The following is a 21,109-nucleotide window of genomic DNA, read 5'->3' on the forward strand; positions in this document are numbered from 1 at the left end:
TGAGCTGTTTGCTTATTTATATTAATTGGACTGGTCCATGACACGAAATATTTTGAAGTGACCCTGTGAGCACCGGAATAAAAACAGCAACAATACAGATAACAATGTAATGGCTTGTTTCGATGGCTTTTAAAGGCACCTTTCAAAAAAAACCTGTGTACCCCGTTTTTTGTTTTTTTTTTTTAATGTGTTGGGTTTTGGTTTTTTTGGGTTTTTTTTGTTTTGGGTTTTTTTTTTTTTTTTGGGAGGGGGTGTGGCTTTTTGTTGTTGTTGTTGGGGTTTTTTTCCCCTGAAGCGGTAAGTGCTTCTCCTTCGAAACCACGGGTAGAGGAGCTCTTCCCAAGCACGACCCCTCGAAGGGACGACGGAGCCGGTGCGACCTCGCACCGAGCCTCCCGGGCAGCAGCAGGCGGGAGCACGGGCCGCTCGCCATCTCCCGCCGGGCCGGGCCGGGAGCGGTCCCCGCCCCCGCGAAGGACGCACGGACGGGCTGACGGCTCGACCTCCGCACACGGCCGAGGCGGCAGCCGGGCTGCCCCGCAGCAGCTGCGTGCGATGGCGAAAGTCAGTCGGAAACGGTTAATAATAATAACAAATAATAAATAAATAAACCGACAACCCCCAGGCCGCAGCCGTACCTCTGCCAGCCGCCGGGGACACCCCGCGCCCCGCCCCCGCCCGCGACCCAGCCAATGGGGAGCGGGCTCGGCGGGAGCGCCCCGCCCTATCCCGAGCGCTGCCGGACGTATCCGGAGACTCCCGAGCTCCCCCCTTGTTCCTCGGGCGGGGACTCGCTTCCTTTCCCGGCTCCCCCTTCCCACCCTCCTCCTCCTCCTCCCAGGCAAGATGGAGGACAGCGGTGGCTGCGGACACCGGCAGCACGGCGGCTAGCGCAGCTACTGTTCCTCCGGCTCGCTCCTTCGGAAAAAAAAAAAAAAAATCAAAAAAAAAAAAAAAAGGGGGGGAGAAAAAAAAAAGACGCTGGAAACGTTTTTTCTTTCTCCGCCCACCGGCTGCGCGGACCGCCGGCCCTCCCCATGCCGTCGTCGTCGTCGCCCTCCTCCTCCTCCTCCTCCCGCGATTGTCTGCGCTCCGGCTGCCGCCCGCCCGCCCGCCCCGACTCCCTGCATGCACACGCCGCCTCCTAGGTGGCTGCGGGGGGTGGGCGCTCCCGGCGCTGCCATTCCGCACATACCTTCATGTCCCTGCGCTTACCCGCCGCCGCCCCGCATCGCTCGCCCGCTCCGGCTGCCGCCCTAACGGCCGCTGCCGCCCGGAGGTGAAGCCGGCACCCGCGGTGGGGTTGGCGGTGGGTCTCGCCCGGAGGAGCCGCCGCCGCACGCAGCAGCCATGAGCAGCGCCGCTACCGCCACCTCCTCCGCCGCCGCCGCCGCCACCACGGCCGGCAGCGGCGCGGGGGAAGGGGCCGAGGAGGCGGCCAAGGACTCGGCGGACATCGCGGCGTTCTTCCGATCCGGTGAGTGCGGCCCCGTCCCGGCGCCGGGGTGGGGGAGGAAGGGGCAGCGGCGAGGCCGCGGCGGCGAAAGGTGGAGGGAAGCGGCGCCTTCCTCCCGGAGCTGGGAAGAGGGGGCGAGGGCAGCCGGCTTTGTCAGGTGGCCCCGGGAAAGGCTCACCCTCCCCTCGCCGGCAGGGCCGCCTCGGCAGTGCCCCGTTCCTCGGGGAGGCGGCGGTGCGGGGCCCGGCCCGCGCAGGGGCGGCCTGGCCGGGCGGCAGCGGGGAAGAAAGCCGAGCCCCCCTGTGTCCCCTGCCGGGGAGGGGGCAGCGAGGCTTCCACTCGGGCCCGGCGAGTCACGGGCGGGACGCCACCCTTTGCCGGCGGAAACGCGGCGTGAAAACGGGTGCGGCGGGCGGCCCGGCCGGGGCGGGTGCTGGGACCGGGTGCTGCCCCGAGGCGGTGTCGCCCGTGACAGGTGCGACTCTCCCTCCGATGCCGGCCCGATAACGGGCGTGTTACTGGAGCCGGGCGGATAGGGTTCCCCCCGAAAACGTCCCGCCGGGGGACGCAGGCGGAGGAGCCGCCGCGGGTCCGGGCAGCCCTCGGTGTCGGGGGGGCAGGGGAGCGGCGGGCCGCGGGGAGCGGACTGCGCTGGCCCGGGCCCCCCGGGGAGGCGGGTAGGGATGACACCGCTATAAAAGGCAACGCGCCGCCGGTGGGGCTCCGCCGGTGCCGTGCTGCTGGGTGGCGGCCGAGGGCAGCGGGTGTTGGTAGCGGGAAGGGAAAAGACAAAAAGCGAAGCCCACGTTAAGGGGCGTCCCTGCCTCGGCTGAGGCGGGGCAGCGGCTGTCGGGCGCTGCCGGGCTGGGAAGCCAGGCTCGGTGCGGAGGCTCGGGAGGGGAAGGGAGGAGGGGGGAGCCTGTTGACAGGCTGCCGGCATAAAAAAAAAAAAAAATGGAGGCCGCCTTCTCCCTCGGTGTTTACCCCCGGCACGCAACCGGGCGGGGAGGGCGGCTGCCCCCGCCACGGAGACGTTGTCCCCCTGGGAATGGCGGCGGGGATGGAGGGGGGAGGGCAGGGCTGCCCTGGCCGCACGAACCGCCGGCGGCGGGGACGGAGCCCTGCGGGCAGCCTGGGCGGCGGCGGCTGAGCCTCCCTCCGGTGCCGGCTGCCCTCCCCTGAGCGGCGGCGGCTCCTCCCTCCGCTCCGCTCGGCGGGCGGCTCCGCGCCCCCCTGGGCACCCCCGGCCGTCGCTCCCGGCGGGGCAGGGCTGGGCACTTGCTCCGTTTGGGAGCCTAAAAAAGGAGCGGCGAGCAAGGAAAATGCAGACTCACCGCTGGAAAGATGAGGGGGATTGCCGATTTCGTGTGTTTAAAAAGAAAATAATAAAAAATTAGCAGTAATAACAATAATAAAAGCTGTGTTAATTGTTTTTTTTAAGGAAAGTCCGTGAGGGAAGTGGGAAACGGCGTAATCAGTGCCGCTCGCGGTCGGGGCTTGCTGTTGAATGTGTTTGATTTAATGAGGGTGAAGGAGGAGGTGTGATTTGCAGCAGGCATCCCCGAAGCAGGGTTCAGAGCTGCGTTTGCTTGGACAGACGGTCCACACAGGGGGCTGCATCCCCTCCGGAGGGCCTGATGCTTCCTAGGCAACCTCTTTCACATGACAGCAAATGAGTGCAAAACTCCTTGTTCAGTCAAGATGCTGGTCTTGGTGGGTTTCGTCGTGGGGGGAAGGACTGAGCTTTGTCGTTCTCAGGAAAAAATCCCGTTGAAAGCAAAATGACGGATTACAACACTAGACTTACAGTCTGCCTAGTGTAGTTACAAATGGGTACGTGTGTAGTACTCTTGCAGTTTTGGAAGACCTTGCCAGCTGTATTAATAGTCAACTTCCACATTTGTGTGTAGGTAGAGGGATGACACAGAGTTGATAAGCTCGTAAGTGCTGCAGTGATGACTTCTGATACTGGTAAATTTTAATAGCAGGGAAGCTGCACTGAGTTTAGTCTTGCAGCAACCGAAAATCTTAAGGCAGTAGAAGGACATGTCAAATGCTTATCAAAAAACTCTTAGAGTGTATTTAACAACTGGCAGTCTCATTTCCGTATTTACACGTGGAGGTTATCTGGTTCAGCCTGGGCTGTGACATACACTGGAAAATGTTCTGGCATCTCTTGTGGGTGTTTGGTTTTGGGGAGAGCTTTTTATACTCTGCCCCTGTACATGATCCAGTCTTTTATAAGGAAAGGGTCTATTAAGAGATCTCCGGTGCTTCCCTTTGTTTGAACAGGAGGCACAGGTTTTTTTCAGTGAAACACAATGGACACAGCGATCAATGAACAAGCAAAAAACTTCATTTGGTGTACGTGGGAGCAGACAAAATATTTTTCTCTTTGCAGTATTTACAATGACAAATGTTTCCTTTTTCCTGTCACTTGCAGAGAATGTCAGCAAAGCTGTAGCTGTTACTTAAAAGAGAAAATGAGTAAAAATGTTACAATGTTTTCCAGGAGGAAAAAAACCCAACAACAAAAACCCCACCTGAACAATTAGTTCTAATCTTAGGTTAGTTAAATTAGTCAGTTGAGCTGCCAGTGGGGTTATTGGCTTTCCTCCTGCCCTTTTGTAAGACTACGCCTGAAGTAGAATTAAAGTGGCCTGAAGAATGGAGTGTTCTTATTTGGAAGGTGTTTTGTTAGGATATTGAACAGCAGCTAGGTTCACATCACTTGAAATGTGTACATTTCCAGTTTTCACTTTGGTTATGTAAATGTAAACTTACTCTGAGTTGTTGTGGAAATAAGTTGCAATTGAAATGTGAAGAAAGCAGCTGAACTGGAAGTGAGGTAGTAGTATGAAAACATAAAGATTGTGTGTCTTGAATTTGAATGTCATCCCTTTATTGGAATTGGAAGAAATTGAGGCAGCTTACTTTGTTATCTATTTGATATCTAAACCTCATTATTTGAGATTTGAAAAGACAAGAGTACCTTGTTAGATCTGTCACCTTCTTTGTGGCAGGATTAAGAGTAAAACTGGTAAGAAGCAGAGTTGGGTGCCAAGCAAAGTGATTACATTTTGATGGAGAAAACACAGTGCTTGTAGGAAGTGCCTTTTTGTCCTATATGTAAATTGGACATTAGAGATGGCTCTGTAAACTGACAGAAGGGATGTGTTTTGAGCTGAAGATGTATAGCCAAGCATTCCTTTTTTTTTTCTTCTTAATAAGTGTGCTGGTGTGACCTAAAAGGACTAATAAAATCTCTCAGAATTATGGAAGAATGGACTATCACTGTATGAAAACCCAGTGGCACAGAGTGTAAGTGGCTGGGTGGAGGGGTGTTAATACATGTGTGAAGTATAAAAGATGTAGTCTGTATGAAAAGGTATTAAGATGAAACTTTTAAAAATGTATTCTAAGCTTCAACTTAAAATCTTATGCGCTCTGAATGGCTGAAAACAGCAAACATGAGCAAAGTTGAATTTGAGGGACTGTCATCAATTCATGGCTTACAGGGCAGGAACTGTCCAGAGAGTTTGGTTGTTCTGTTGTTGTTGTTGCGTAAGTCTTCATCTTTGCAGCTTTGAGTTCTCAATACTTTGGGAATGGGACTGTCAGCTGACATCTTCAGGATGCAAGAATGAGGGCTAAGTTTAAATCATGCTATTATAACGGTGACCTCCAAACCAAAGAATTTTTGCTACTTGAAGTTAATTAATTTTGGTTTTGAGCACAATGAACAAAACTTTTTTCTCCTAACTAAAGGAGGTATTGATTGTACATTTTGGAATTAAACTTGCCTTTCTGGGATGATGGAGAAATCTGTGAATACCAAAGGATGCAGAGAAAAAGGCTCGTAAACACTTCAGTCACCTGCTGGCTGGTCAGTATAACAAGTGACTTTAAAGATGGCTCTGATAAGTCTCAGTGGAAAAAAAACCCAAGTTATCAACTGATGACTCTTCACAGTTTTGTGATGAAAGTGGATGTATTTCTTGTAAGATACGTTCAGTGTGAGTGGCTTCTGCAAACTATGCAGTAGTTTCATTCATGTACAGACAAATGTTACATTTTTCAAAGCCATTGAGGAGATTTGTGTTGTCATCACCTGTTTATTAGCACAATTTCCAGAAGGAGGAAAAATTTGCATACTGGGCTAGGGACAGGGACCTTTTGGAGAGACAGAAATGGCAAAACAAAGGAAAAACAAAAGGCCCTGGAAGTCTTGTCACAAAGGTGAATAACTACCCAAGCTTAGCCAGGTTGAATCTGAATATAAGTGTTGATCTGGGAAGACAGAAAGGTGGAGGATTTTCCATCTAAAAATGAATCTATGCAGGTGCCAGCAGTCCTTTCTCAGGAAGAGGAATAAGTCTGCAAGATGCAAGTGGAACAAGCCAGAATAGCTTTGAATAGCGACTGGTTCTAACACTGTACACTTAATCTTTCCTGCTTGTGTGCATGCTTCTTAATGTAAACCTAATGATAAGAGAATTTAAAACTTTATTTTGAGGTATATGTAGGTACCAAAACGTGTAGGTACCGTGCATTTTAGGAAAATGGGATGCTGAAATCTATTGTGATTATGGACATGTAGTTGATGACTTCCACACGTACTAGCGACTTGGATCAATCTGGGTTCAACCAAGTCTACCTATAGCAGCCTAGGCAGATAATTGCTTGAGTAGCTGAGACCATATAGAAAGTATTAATAAATATAATAAAAATATGATTATTATTTTTTTCACTTAAATAATGATTGTATGGTTTGGTTAGTTTTCATGAACATCACTTAACAGGTAATACTGTAAAGATAAAACCTAAAAGATTTATTCAGAAACTTGCTATTTCAAATTTACAGGAGGACCTATGTTTTGCTTCTTCCTGGTCATATTGTTTTTATACTGTTGCCTTACCTGCTTTACATTAGTGTTCTGTGTGATAGTGGCTGGGAAAGTTGACTGCCTGTAGTAGATAATATTAAAATGCTACTGTAGCAGAGAAAGTCTTCTAGGAAGAGGGGAAGAAAAGAGATAGGGAGAGGAAAGATTATAGGTAAAAGAAAAAGCAAGCATACTATTAAAAGGCAGCAATTTTTTTCATGAATACTGCTAATAAAAAACATGCTAGCTTTTAGGTCATAGGCAAAATAGCTTTCATATCAATATTCATATTCATTTTATTTCATCAAATGTGAAGAAGCAGCCTGGTTTTCAGCTAAAATCTGTGGAGCAGAACACACAACATAAAAAGTTAAGATAGTGCTGTTTTAAGAAGGTTCATTTATCTCCTGCTGCCACGTAGTAGGTAACTTACAGAGAAGGTAGTCAGAGCTCTGGTTGTGTGGCTTACTTGGTGTAGCAGTTGGAGTAGCTACAGACTAGTGATAAATGTCTAACAAAAGTAATCTAACAGTGAAGCCCAAAGTGAAGTGTTGGCAGGCAGCACTGGTGGTACCTCACATGGTATCTCCATGCTGTCCTCTGCAAGTATTGATTCTTGACCCTGTGGCTGTCAGGAGCTGAGGTGTGTTGTAAGAAGTGGTGAACATGCAGAGAGTGTAAGGTATGAAACAGGTTGGCCATTCTTTGATGCAGCTTAGAGTGACAGCAGTGTTTGTATTAAAAAAAACAAAAACAAAAAAACAAAACCAACAAAAAACAACAAACCCCACAACAAAAAAACTTAAGATGTTGTGTCTGCTTTTCAAGAATCTGCTACTTTGTCCTATGGGTTGCTTTAGTCAATGAGGAGGCTGCATCAGTGTTGCTATCATTAGTAGTGGTTAACCTGGGCTGAAAAAGAAGTGGGTCCTTTTGTGGAACTTTGAATCCAGTACCAGCAGCATCCATTTTAATAAGATGGTTTAAAGTCAGGGGGGTGGGGTGGGTGGGAAATAGGTGTTTTGAAAAACACCATAGAGAAATGTCACAACTTGATAGTTGCTGATGTGCAGTATGCAGAACAAAAATAACTACAGAAACAATGAAGATACAGTGGAGTTACTCTGGGAATAGTGTTGTTGGGTTGACGTTTCCTGGATCAATGAAGATGAGGACAGAGTGCTTCAGTGTGAAATGCAGCAGCTGTTGTGCAACTTGGCCTCGTGTGGAACAGCCAAACCTCTCTAACTTTCTCTTTTCTTTGCCATCCCTAGAGGTTAGGGTGTGTTTGAAAGAGTCGGAGGCAGAAGTCATGAGTATTTCTAAGAGGGGACAGAGGATTGCTTATAACATCTATGATAGCTGACAGTTGATAAACTAAATGCACGTTTGCGGTGGGAGGTAAATGGGAGTTAGAGAAAAGTCAGGCCCATTCTTGAGAGGAGTGCATTTGAGCTGGCATGAAGTGCTGATGTGCTCAGAAAGGAGCTGACAGAAGTACTAAGAGACTTGGTGCAGTTGAGGCTTTCATAAATTGTGGAGCTTGGTCACTGTGTAGACAAGGTGGGTAGTAAACATTTCTTAAAGCAGTGGTTTCTCTCCAATTAAACATAACCCACAGCAACGTAGTAGAAACAGGTATGAAATTTCAACCTGAAGTATCACGTGGCTTCCAAAGGCTTGTCTAAGTAAAATGACTATGAAGGTAAATAAAATTGGAACAAAGACTGGAAAGACTTTCCCTACCCCAATATAAAGAGAAAATATTAATGTTGCTCTACACTTTTTCAATTAAAAATTAAAACAAACTTCTAGTGTCAACATATGGGCCTGTTTAGATGCAGACTATTAGGTCAGTTTATTAATAGGGTGAAACTGCACTGTGATTTTGGCCTGGACCTTGAAGAAGCAGGTGAGATCACTGAAATAGCTGTTTGTGGTCAGCAAAAGTGTTAAAATAGGAAATACACATTGAAACTTTGCAAATGCACTAGTGGTTGAAGGGTATCCTTCTGAAAGTGAGTGGTGATTTTAATGAGAACAAAACCACCTAATTTTTCTGCTTCATGTTGGTGAGGACCAAGTCTAATCCTGAAAAGAAAAAAGGCTACTGGGTAAAATAATTAAAAAAAAAAAAAAAAAAAAAAAAAAAAAAAGAAGGTCATAGCAGGCTATTTTAAATCTAGTGACTAAAATAGTTGCATCTACTTGGTTGTTCTCATAAAGAAATCTGCTTGATTTGGAGAAGGATCTTTGTGTAACTTCACATTTTTCTTGGTGCAGCGAAATAAAAAAGTAGACTACTGGTGAAGTAATACTTGATGATCTGCAAAGCTGAGTCATATTCTTTCAGGAAGGATACTGCTGTTTTGAGAAAACAGATCACTTACCCAGTAGTGAGGAGGAGGAATTGAAATGACAAGGAACAACTCAAGTGCTTTTAGCAGTAGACACTACAGTACATTAAAGCATCCAATTTTCATCCTCTACAGTAAGTTGTTTTATTGATATTCAAAGAGGAGGGTCATAAACGAGTTGTGTCCACAAAGTTTCACCAAACAGTCTGAATGACGGTACTGTGCTTTAAAACACAAAGCCCTTTCCGGTGGCTTCCTTGCCAAAAAGATGCTCTAACTCATCTGAAACTGGAACTGTTGATCCCAGCCTCTTCTGGTTGCACAGAGGAGGAGGTAGCCTAATTGTCTTTGTGCGTTTGTTTAAAAAATAGGGTTGTTTTCCAAGGTTGTTGAGTGGAGTCTTCTCAAATCATTTAGTCAAAACTGTTTCATCTCCTGTGTCACTGTCACTGCCATGCATAAGTGGCAGTAGCACTGGTTAATAAATACCACTGCCAATATGTCACAGGTTTTATTTCTGAGGTGTGCTGAACTGTGCATCTTGCTGGTACTTTGTATTTGGTGTTTTGTAACCTGGACCTTACTGGAGAACTGAAATCAGTTATTGCTGTTTTGTGATTGATAATGGTAGAAAAAGGAACCTTTACAGGGAGATTAGAAAATTCTGAAGTTTTTTGTCTCTCGGAGCCTAAGATGATAAGGAAACAAGATGTAAATGTTAGGAAGAAAAGAGTAGGCTGCCAGCATTCAAAATATGCCAGTAGTTTGCTTTGTCCAGTATGTTTTATAGTATAGAATTTCAACAGAGTGCTCGGATAATTCTTACAAATCTGTGTAAGAGTCAGGTTAATGTTATTGGCTTGTCAGTCAGAACATGCGGCTGAGATTCAGGAAGGTTTGTTTTACCAGTGTGCATAGGGATATATGAGCGTGAGTATACACTCTCAAACTAAATATTCCATGTAGCTTAGAAAACCGAGTTTCTATGATGAATCTTTTTAACAAAAAAGTTGGAGAAAGTATTCTGGGTGGCAGGCTATTGTGAGTAATCCTGATGTGTTCTAGTTGTCTGTGAAACTACCCAGAGCTTAATTACTTGCGTTTCCTTGTAGTCTTAGTACCTGTATGAGCAGTAATAATTATTCGCGAGGTGTCTGCAGACTGTGTAAACAACCAGTAGTGATTTTTGTGGTTAGCTTCATACATAACTGTTTAGCAATTACAGGCTGAGGGTCTGGGGTCATAGTGAAGTGAGATTTCATAAATGATAAAAATGAACAGGAAAATATACTGCGGCCAGTAGGGCTCACAAGGGCACGTTGAAAACCTATTTGTTTGTATGTAGTCCGTACTGCACTTACATCAGTGAATTAAAATCCAAAACTTTTACATTTTATACTGAATTCCTGCATTTTTGCGCATCAGTGAAACCTGCAGCCTTGTGAGATTCTTTGTCAAGGCATTTGGTCAAAGGCTTTTTTCTAAGCTTTGTGATGGTCATGTAGCTTGTAAATAACTTCGAGGCCATCAAAGAATGAGAAATGTTATTGCTGAGATTTCTTGAAAAAAGAACGTTCAAGTCTTGGGGACTGCTTGTTTTCAGAGCCCAAACAGATGTTAAATGTTTGGATGAAATGAGGTGACGTTTCTTAAAACTTGGCCCAGATAATCAAGGGATGATACATCAAGAACAGCAGGAGAATACATCAAGAACATCCCAAGAAGTGAGTTAGAATAAATGAAACGTTTAAATACTAAATATTACTTGGCTAACCTCTTGTGCTACACAGTGGACTTTGCTGTACCCGTTGTTTAGACTTGGCTGTGCACTACTGGATATAATTTTCTAGCAGCATTAAGGTAGTAAGTTCTTCACTTTCCAAATGTTTATCATGCCGCTAACTTTTGGACATGTTGGGTTATGCAGCATTGAGTGCAAAGATGATATCATTTTCTGAGATCATAAAAACGCTCCACCCTCTTCTAAAAAATTTAGGCTAAGGTTGAAGTGTCTTGGCCTTTTGTAATTCATCTGGAATTAGAGGAGTAAATATCTACAGCTAAAGGCACAGCAGAAAGGTAGAAAGCTGTCAGTAAATCAATGTGAATTGAGATACAAGTTGCCTGGATTGTTCTAGTCTATGGAAAAGCTGATAGTACACAGTGTGGTGAAGATCAGACTTAAGAAGGTGTCAAACCCTATCTTTAGAAGCCTCCTTCTGTCTGTTACTGTAGGAAAATAAAACAGGATATGATTTCTCTGCTAAAGAAACAGAACGACTATGAATTTTGTTTTTTAAAAAATAAAGCTTTAATCTCTAAGACTTAATCTCTGTCTTCATTTATTTATTTGCTTTATAGATGCTGGTTAGCAAGTCCTTTTTGGTTGCATAGTGCACATCACGTTGGTCCTGAAAGAATGGAAATGGGACAGTTACAGCAGTAGCTTATGCTCTTGCTTTGCACCCCTTAAAGTCACATTTTGTGTGCCTCAAGTACGTGTTTTGTGCAGTTAAGGATAGTTGTTAGACTTGAACTTGCCATGGCTTGCAAAGTTCAAAGAGGAAATCAGTGCTGTGCATTGCTTAACTGACAGGGGGTTATGTGAGACAGGTTTCTATAAGGACAACAAAGGCAAGCCAAAAGTTTATTAGGACAGTGGCACCTTTTCAGATGGAAAGATTAGGTCTGCCATAATGGCTTAACTAGTAACTTGTTGATTGCCTCATTGATGCTTTATATGAAATAAATTAATAAAAATTAAGAGACCAGCTCCTCCAAATGTAGTGGAAGGCTGTCTTTGGAAGGAAAATGAGGACACTCACTTCACTGAATTTTTTGCCTTGGTGGTTGAGCAGAAAGTTACAAACATGAAGTTCATTTCTGTTCCCATTATGGGAAAATTCTACTGCTTGTCTATTGAATTATCAAGGCGGCAGAGCCAAATCAAGCCTGACTATAAGAAAGTGATAAAATATGGTTTAGCTAGTGGTGATCCTTGCAGAGGATAACCATGGCATGCTGTTACCTGTCAGTGCAGAAAGAGCAATATCTTCTGTACTACAATGTGAGGACTGGAGTCAAATTTGCCTTTCCTTAACTTGGAACAAGGGTACAACTCAGCCAACAATAACCACTCAGCGTGTGTGTGTTAACTTTTTTTTTTTAAGCTTGGAATCAGATGCATCCTTCCCTAGCCAAAGGGAAACATTTGAGAAGCTGTGACGCATTTACACAGATGAAGGAAGGAAATGTCCAAAAGAGTCAAAAGCTAAAAATAGATCAGTTTACTGAACTGAACTCTGGGTGGGAGTTGAACAACTAAATATAAATCTAAATTTGAACCTTTGTGACTTACATAACTAAGTAGTGTAAACTTTGGTTTGTGGTTTTTTTTTTTGTGTTAAAACTTTATAGTGGACAACTTCAGGTGAAGACTTGCGTCAAGCCTTGTGAGGTGGTTTTCCAATGCTTTAAATAGATAGCACTGAGAATTTTGACCGTCTCTTGATGATTATTGTTCCAGCACGGTTTAACTCCTTGGAAAAGTGGATTGTGGGTTGTTTTGTTTTGGTTTTTTTCTTCTTTGTTTTGAAGAGCTTCTCTGTGGAAATGGTATGTCCTGACTGTACTGAACAGAAGTTTTAAGCCAGTAATTATTAGGACCCATATCTGTGAGGCTAAAAAAAGAGGAGTAATTTTTTTTTTTTTTCCCCAGCTTCTTTGAGAAGCAGTAAATTTGCCTCTGTCTGACCCATATGTAAAAAGCGGTGATAACCTGAACATTTAAGAATTGATGTTTGGTTATCCAAAAAGGTTTGCGTTGTGCCCTGCCACAAACCCCAGTTTGGAAGCTGTCATCTTTCCTTAGTGGTAAAGAAAAAATAAGCTTTTCAGAGTGTTTAAAATCTGTGTAATGGAAAAGAATATTGGAAAAACTCTTCATGTACAAGAGTCTTCTAGATTACCGTCCTTAGAAGTCAACGATAGTGCTAAGAAAATCAAGACAAGCAAATTTTCTTTCTTTCTCCCTGGAGCAACAGAATATGTTTTTGAGGGAGCTGGGGGCAACCCACACAGTATTGCTAACTAAATCGGGCCTTTTCCAGTCCAATGAAGTGGGGTCCGTGAAAACCTGTGGTTTAGCGTTTGCCGGCTGCCAGTGAAGAGCAGTTCTTTCATGATGCTATACCTAATTCTAAGCTTTGCATTGGAGAGGTGACATACATACAGTTAATGCTTTGACTTTGTCGGAAAAAGAAATATTACTGTTAAAATACATGTATTTATGAATATAGTAAATATAATAGGAAATTATGCGTAAAAATGGTAGCATTGATTCGATTAACTTCAAGCAGAAACTGTCCTCCCACCCACTCCCCCGCCCCCCTCAAGATGGGAAGGTTTGGTTTTTATATTTAACACCTTTTCTTACTATATCGTCTGCTGTAGAATGTTTGCTTGGCAGATGTATAAATAGTTGTGCTCTTGTTTGCTTTTTGGTTTTGTTTGGTTTTCCAGAGGAGTCCAAGAATGTTTTTGCAAGGTTGTTTTGAAGAAATTTGTTGTCTTTGAATACTAAAATAATATTTATTCCAAGCAGGAATATATCCGTTTATAGCAAAATGCTACAGTTTGTAGCAAAATGATGTGACTACCTACAGTGATGGGTATATACCAATATGCCAATTTAAACTTTGTATTTATGGAATATATTGTATAGCAAAGTGTAAGAAATACTATTTTTTAAAATATCATTTTTCTAGAATATGCTTTTGAAGTGGACTTGTCCATGTTGCTTTGCCCCCTGTGTTAACCCACTGTTAGAAAGTTAAAGCTGTAAAAAACATTTGAAAGACCAATTGGTTAGCTGAGCATCTACATCATCTGTGATGTTTCTGCTTGTAGGCAAGTTCACGATGTCGAATCTGAGCAGGATGTGACTTGCAGTTCATGTTCACTGAGGCAACAAGAGTGGGTTCAAAGAGCAAGAAGGTGCTGCTCTCCATAATGTTGTAGATGGCCTCTAGGCAGTGGAAAGGAAGTGGCAGAGCGCTGCATTTTGTTGTGGGAAGGTAAGGATGGATACACCTTGAAATTAAGATAGAGCGTTTAATGGGAAGCGTTAAGTTGTCTGTGCCACCTGAGTTTGGTTTCCTTCTGTGCATATGCTGCAGCTTTTGTATGTTTTGATACAGCAGAGAGTAAGGGGAAGGTTTATTGTGTCTTGAGCAGCCAACATGGTATCCTAGGCTTTAATTTGTTTCTTTGTGCAGCGACTTCAGTATTTGGGGTAGGAATCTCACTCCCACTTGTCTCCTTTGCTAATACTTTGTGTTCTGCACCTGTTCTAGCTACAAAGCTTCAGAGGTGGGGTGCAAAACTGGCTGGTTTGGGTTCTACTAGTTTAATGAGGCTGGTCTAACCACAGGAGAGATAAGTGTTAGAGGAGGGATCTTTTTCCAGACTGGCTTTTTACTCTCTTAATTGTCATCCTCATTTGTGTGATCCCTTCTTTTGTTCCTTTTCCTCAATAAATAAGACAGAGGTCCAACAGACAATAAGCTCAATCACTAGGCATCAGTGTTCATCTCCACAGGAGGTCCATTATGTGTACAGAGATAAGTAGGGGGTCCTATGGAAAAGCACTGCATAGTTTGAGTGTTACAGCATGTGTGCTACACTGACAAATAAGGGTTGCACAGGCAACCTTAATGCTGCATTATCTAGTTTTTGAGTGCTTTTTGTGGCAGCTTCAATCAAGCCTGGTCCTAGCTCAATTAAGTCATTTTTTAGTGTTTATGTAAAGTTTTCATTAAGTGCCTTAGTGGATGACAGTAGATGACATTGGTTTTATCAGACTGCACTAGATTGCTGTATTACAACAGAGTTATTTTGGGAGTAGAAATGCATTAATTCACTATATAATATTAAGCGAGGCAGATGTGTAAGCTGCTTTATTACACAGACATGTTGAGGAAAGCAACTCTTCAAACACAAATTAAGTACTTTACTTGGAGACCTTTTTTTTTTGACAAAAAACCCGAGTATACTTTGCTGTTAAATTTCTTAGGGTTTGTGTCACTTGAGCATCATATTGGTTCTACCATGCTAGTAAAAACTAAATGAAGCAATATGTAAAAATTGTCAAATATCAAGGAGGAAGAAGGAACCAAATGCTAAATTATCCTTTCAAATGCTTATATAAAATTAAGATCTGAAGACAAAAGTGTTTTCAGGTGAGGGAAGCTTTCCACAGCATAATAGGCTAGGTTTCACATGCAAACCCCCCATGGAAGAATAGATGACACTGAAGGACTTAATTGGAAATACATATTGATAAGTCACCTGAGTTACCACATTACAGGTTTTTTTTTGCCAGCTGTGTGCACTGTATTAAGCATGCAAGTGGTAAAATTGCTGCTTTAATAAGAAGGTTTCTGAACTGAGATGTCATGTAACCTCTGAGGAAGGACCCAAATGGAGATGAAGGGGTGCCTCTCCTCAGGATAGGAAAGAATTATGTTGCTGTGTAAAAGCCACATTCTTCCTGTTTTGTGGAATAGAAATTGGCTGAATATGTGAAATAACTGTTTCCATAGTAAGCTAAATCTCTGAATGTGATGAAAGGGATTCCTTATTGAAAGGCGACTGGAAAGATAGATAATTATTGGAGACAAAACAACACCTTATATCCATCCTGCAGTCTTATGTCAAAGGTGACAAACATCTGGAAATGTTACAGTTATATTTAAAACTTCAGTATGCATTTGTTTCCAAGTCCTCTTGTTGGAGATCAGTTCTCTTAGCTTTCGAACAGCACACAGCATAAGGACAATATTACCATCCCCATTAAAACGAAGAATGAATTCATTCTATCTAAATGTCACATTTCTCATCCAAGCATCCATTCCTTTTGCACAAAAATTTGAGAATAAGGCCAGGATCCAAGTCAAAATTCTTGTTTCTGTTGTGCTGTTGATATTGTGGGGAAAGGGAGGGAGAAGTGAGCAAAACAGTTGCTTGTGCTGGGTACCAGTCAAACAGCTTCTAACCAGTGAGGCAGGACTTCCATGTGAATTGTTGAGCATGTGGTAGTTGAAGTAGAGCTCTGGAGAATAAGCTCTGCTGTCGTTATCTTGGTTCTGCCCAAATATATTCAAGTTTGGCACTGATGGGAGACGTAGCCTTTGAGAAGGCAGTGATACTTGGCCTAGGGGCAGGTGGGAGCATATCTAAGATGATGAAGGATGGAAGAGAAAATGGAGGGAGGAGAAGATAACTGACAGAATTCAGGATGAGAGTCAATTTTCTTATAGAAATACTGGAAATCACCACACTACTTACCTGCTGCAAATGCTGCTCTTTTGTGGTTAAGGTCTTATACTAATACTGAAACAGAACTAGCAATTCTACTGATCTACCCAGGCAGATTAATAGATGCAAGGGAGTCTGAATTTTCACAGGCCGTTTGACAGAAAATGTACTGTTTCCCTGAAACAACTGCTGATTTCAAGGCCAAAGGGAAGGTTTTCTTGTTTTAAAGCAGAGCATGAGATGGATGAGCCTAGGCAGAAGAATGAGGGAGAGAGAATGGGTGTCTGATGCAGAAGACTTGGGGTTTTAAGTGGGGTAAGGTCACAAAGAGAACTGACCCTTGAAAGGAACAGGGAAAGGGGCTGCCTTTTTATGTACCATGCCGCTCGGATATTTGCTTTACAAGGATAACGTGTTCAAATCAGAGAGGCAAGTTGTTAATAGGCCCCACGCTAGTTAGGTCTACTGTTTCTTTATTCCTTGAAGAAAAGAGCAAGAAACAGGAAAGGAACTTGCATAGAATTCCTTAATTTTGTACTGCAAAGTACAATCTTGATGACATAACAGTAACTTTCTCTTGAGTTAACCTGTTTTTACCTTAAAATTACCTTTTTCCATACAGCTCTTCCACAAATGCCTGCCACTCGCAGTAAAAATGTATTATTTGGGTTTCTGTGGAAAGAGCAGGTGTTCCAGGAGGTCACTGATACAGTCTTAGCTCCACAAGGACCCAGCCCATAACCAGGTTTGTTGTTAGTCTGCTCGCTCTTGTCTCTGATCTGGCAGGAGTACTGCAGAGGATGTGTGTAAGAGGCTGTACTGATCTCAAGAGATTTGTTGAACCTTATCTCTAGGTAATCATCATCTTGCATTCAGATGAGATTACTAATCACATATTTCAATTAGAGAAATGTCATAGCTGTAGGAAAACAAAACTATTTGGAAATGTTAGTGGTTGTTTTGCTGACAGTCTCTGCTTAAGGAGGCTGATCGAAACCTCCTGCATCGTCAACTGTATGCTCTCGAATAAAAAGGAATGACTAATTTCAGGCTGACTTCTTCCCAGGGACTTTTTCTTCTTTGTGGCCAAAAGTTGTTCTTGATGAAATAGTGAGAGATGTGAAGCATAAATTGCTTTGTATTGATCCAATAAAGAGGCTGCCAAATCACCTTATTTTGATTGTTGCCTTCTAGTAAAGTTTGTTGAAGGAAAAGCTGGTATTATTAATGTAAAAATAAGTTTCCAGAAAGGGCAGTTCATGTAGCTGAAAAACTGAAGCTGAATTAAGAAAAAAGAGCTAACTTGAGTTTACTCCCTGGGCTAACAGTAATTTCAAAGTTAACGTATTCTGAGATGTTGCTTTGACAGCAATCTTGGATCTAATCCTGTAGCATGCAATTAGAATTGTCATTCCCTGAGACATTTAAAATTCTTATAACTGGCTTCAGTTTAGCGCAGAAAGTGAGTGTGGTTGAGCTATTTTTTCAAATAACATCTACTTCAGTAGTTGCTATCTGTGCAGTTTATCTAGTGTTAAAAACACTAAAGTGTCTAAAATTAGGAATATATTGCTGTTAGAAACAAGCAAACCACAACCCATACATTTTGCTTACTGACTTTAATTTAAGCATGGTGTTACTGTTGGGTGTCCTGCTTTTGTGGCTTATTTGGTCAGAGTTCCGAGTCCATCAAAAGTATTTTGGTCCATGTCTTAAAGATAAAATAAAGATCAGTACTGTGACATTTCAAGCTGGTGGAGGAAATTGACAGCCAAATGTATGAGATACGCTTTTAATTAAGAACTGTTTTCAAGCTAAGTTTTATAAAGATAGCTATGTATTAATGAGGTAATTTTATATTTTCCTTTAAAATTGGTCTTGCCATAGGGAGACTTTGTGATGGCATACTGTAAAGGTAGGTGTGGAAAAAATGGTTAGTGGAGTGGAAGGGCAGGTAGAGGCTTTATGCACAGTTGAAAAAAACTAGACTTACGAATGCTGTAAGAGAAGAGCCACACTGATAAGAAGGAACAATTGCATGAGGGTAGCAATTTATAGTGAATCTAATGCACAGCTCTCAACGGGATCACAGAAGTATTTAATGGTCTAACTTAGATATAAAGTGTGAAAATAAATACTGTTGCACCCCTTGTGCTGCCAGTATTTCTCCCTGTGAATGTGTTCTGGTCTGACTTTTAAGTTGTAGTTGTTTTTAAGGCTAGAAATGGTTATCAAGTTCTGCTGAGGCTTGATGTCTGATAATACTGCACTTTTTCTGGCTCTTTGGATATCTGTGGTTGTTTGCCCATTGCCCTACTTCTTAGAGCTGGTGTGAAAGTTTTTCCTGAAGCAGCGGCTGTATGCTGGGCTCTGCTGTGCTTAGTACGGTGATCCTGTAGTCTGACTGGCTGGCTCCTGTGTGTTGATGAAATAGAGTTGAATGTAGGCTACACAACTTGAATTCCTGAGGAAAAAGAGGTCGCACGTGTGTTCTTTAAAACATTTTTAGTTACTACATCTCTGCCTTTCCCCTAAGCTTTCAGAGACATCCGAATATAGCCTCAATTAAATTCCTGTCCTTTGATGAAGGAAGTCCTTTGCTTAATGCGTAGCTGATATACTTGGAACATTAAGGGCATCGTTCAGGACCCAAAATTAATTGCCGCTTGGGACTGATAGTGCCACGTGGGCATTGGAAAGAACATTGTCTCTTTCAAAAGCCTTCTGAAATGGTCAGCTTTGAAAATAAGGCACATCGTTATTACATTAAAGAAAGTACTGTGAGTATTGAATCTTGCTTGTCTTTTTCGCTTTGTAGCAACAAAAGCAAATAGATATTTTCTGTTCAAGATGGCACAAGTTGTAAGAGGAGAGTCCTAACTTCCTTACTTGTTGCCTTCTTGTGCTCTCTCTTCCCTCCACCAGCTCCCAAATGTGGGAGGAAAAAGCCCAAAGCTGGCACAAAGGGAAGAGGGCATCTCATTCCAAACCCGGTGACTAATGCATCAGTCCATGGTAGAACAATGTTGTTTTAACGTGGCTAAGGCCCTGTTCTTTTCTTTGTATTGAATTCCTTCCTGTTTAAGAACATTGTTTTTAAAATGCACTTATATCAGCTTCCATGGTAGGAACTTTGAGCTTATTGCTATAGTATCTGTATTAATTGGTTGCTGCAGCTGTTTCAAGTAGCAAAAAAAGAAAAAAGTTAGGTGGGCATTGGCTGTTCAATAGCAAATCTATTTGTTAGCAGAGCTGTTAAAGCATACTAGATGCATGTGGAGTTAAAAGTACGCAGAACTAGGGAGGAGCTTAAGCTCAACTTGCCTTTGGGAGCTCAACAGTGGAAGAAGCTCCATCAATCAGGTGAAACTGTGCTAGATAATGCAGACTCAAACATACAGCAGCTGGTGAAATAGCCCAGATGAATCTCTGGTAAGTAAGTGATGGGTGTTAAGGAACTCAGTGGCAGTTTTCATGGTCTCTTGTATTGTGTCAGTCAATATAGAAGATTAGGCTTCATTTGCTCAATTAGAGGAAACACCTAATTTTCAGTAACGCTTGAGCTAATATCCAGGCATTTCTGTGACTTGAACTTCAAAAGTGAAATTGGAGGTAGCTACTCTACGTGTTCTCTCTGACTAATTTCTGTGACTTGTATTAGACTGGTTGTGGGCAAGCAGGGAAGGGAGAGTGCTGCGTTTTTTCAATAATTGTATAATTAAATTCATTGATGGTAGGCCAAGAATACTGATCACAAGGGTTCATGCTGAATCAGAAGGAATACTTTAAATGGCGCTCTGTTGAACAGAGACATAATTGCCCTCTCTTTCCCCTTCTTGGCTTATTGGATGGCTGAATTGCTCATTTCATACGTGACTTTGAGTGTGACTGGAGCTGTGAATCAGTGTTTGTTGGAGTTCTGCATCTGGCTTATGTTCTGACTTCCCTTTTATGAGCTGGAGAGGCTGTCTCTGTTATTACTAACTATGCAGTGAAAATCCTCTTAAACTCTCCTTGTTATGAGTAGGTGAAAATGTTTGGCAAACACACGAATCAATAATTGCTTATTTGCCTCACTGCTGCTTTTCAAAAGCTTCACTGTCCTTTTCTGTGTTTGCACAGATAATCGATGTCTGTCCCCAAATGATAACTAACGGGGATAGATAACTTTGGTGTCTTCCTTTACAAAGTCATCCTGCAACTGTGTCTCTTGGAAGCCACTCTTGCTTATTCCATTTCTGACCTTTTGTCAGCAGCAGCAAGGCTTGCATTGAAATCGCAATAGCTTATATGCAGTTATGCGGATGATTATTTTAGTTAAAGGTATTCACTGGTTTACCATGCTGCTGAAATGCCCGGAGCTCTGTGCATGACAAAAAAGAGTAAGTAAACTAAATGAAGGCTATTAAAAGGGAAATAAACACTTGTCTCAGTATGAGGAAAAGCACTGTATGTAACTTGACCTGGTAAGTTTTCATAAAGAAGAGACTGGCTTTTTAATGGCCTTGTCTAACATGTCCATTTTGTTCTGCTGTTGCTGGCTGAAATTGAAAATTAAAATGAGGGAAAAATACCTTCATGATTACAGTTTTCCCTTGGGAACTGTTTCAATTGTGGCTTTCTCATAAGAGAGATTGTGGCTTCCTTTCTATTTCTGCAGCATGAAAATTCAGATTTGTGTAGCCTGTTTCTAAAGTTAAGAACATTCTAGATGCCAGTCTCGGAAGATACAAACAACTTCCAGGTGCCTGCAATTTGAGGAAGTCCCTAGCTGAATCAGATTGCCATCTTGATGTGACCTTTGCCAAAAATAACTGCAGTACTACATGCACAAACTCTCTATGCAGTATAGTAAGGAGAAGACAAAGCAATCTATTTTAATGTATGAGATTTGTTTGGCTTTTTAGATTTGCATTTCTGTAGTGGAAAAGCAAGCTTTCAAAACTGTTTTACTTTGTTTGCTATTCAGGTCAGTGGCATCTTACTCTGCAAGATAGACTTGAGTTATTCATGCTGTTCCAGTGGGGTTCACTGTTACTGGGTGACTCGTTTCGTTTCAGTGCTTGCCCTTGTCATCCACTGAAAAACTACTT

General features: G+C 42.8%; 1 protein-coding gene across 1 annotated transcript in view; it reads left to right on the top strand.

Moving 5' to 3' along the window:
• Positions 1-839: 839 nt before the first annotated feature.
• TRIO (trio Rho guanine nucleotide exchange factor) overlaps positions 840-21,109 on the top strand; it is a 261,531-nt gene continuing 241,261 nt past the window's right edge. Inside the window, exon 1 of the mRNA XM_074146261.1 lies at positions 840-1,477. Within this exon, the coding sequence (XP_074002362.1) occupies positions 1,351-1,477 (127 nt within the window). The 5' untranslated portion in view covers positions 840-1,350. The remainder of the gene's footprint in view (positions 1,478-21,109) is intronic.

The sequence above is a fragment of the Numenius arquata genome, chromosome 4 (genome assembly GCF_964106895.1).
Source record: "Numenius arquata chromosome 4, bNumArq3.hap1.1, whole genome shotgun sequence".
Taxonomy (NCBI): domain Eukaryota; kingdom Metazoa; phylum Chordata; class Aves; order Charadriiformes; family Scolopacidae; genus Numenius; species Numenius arquata.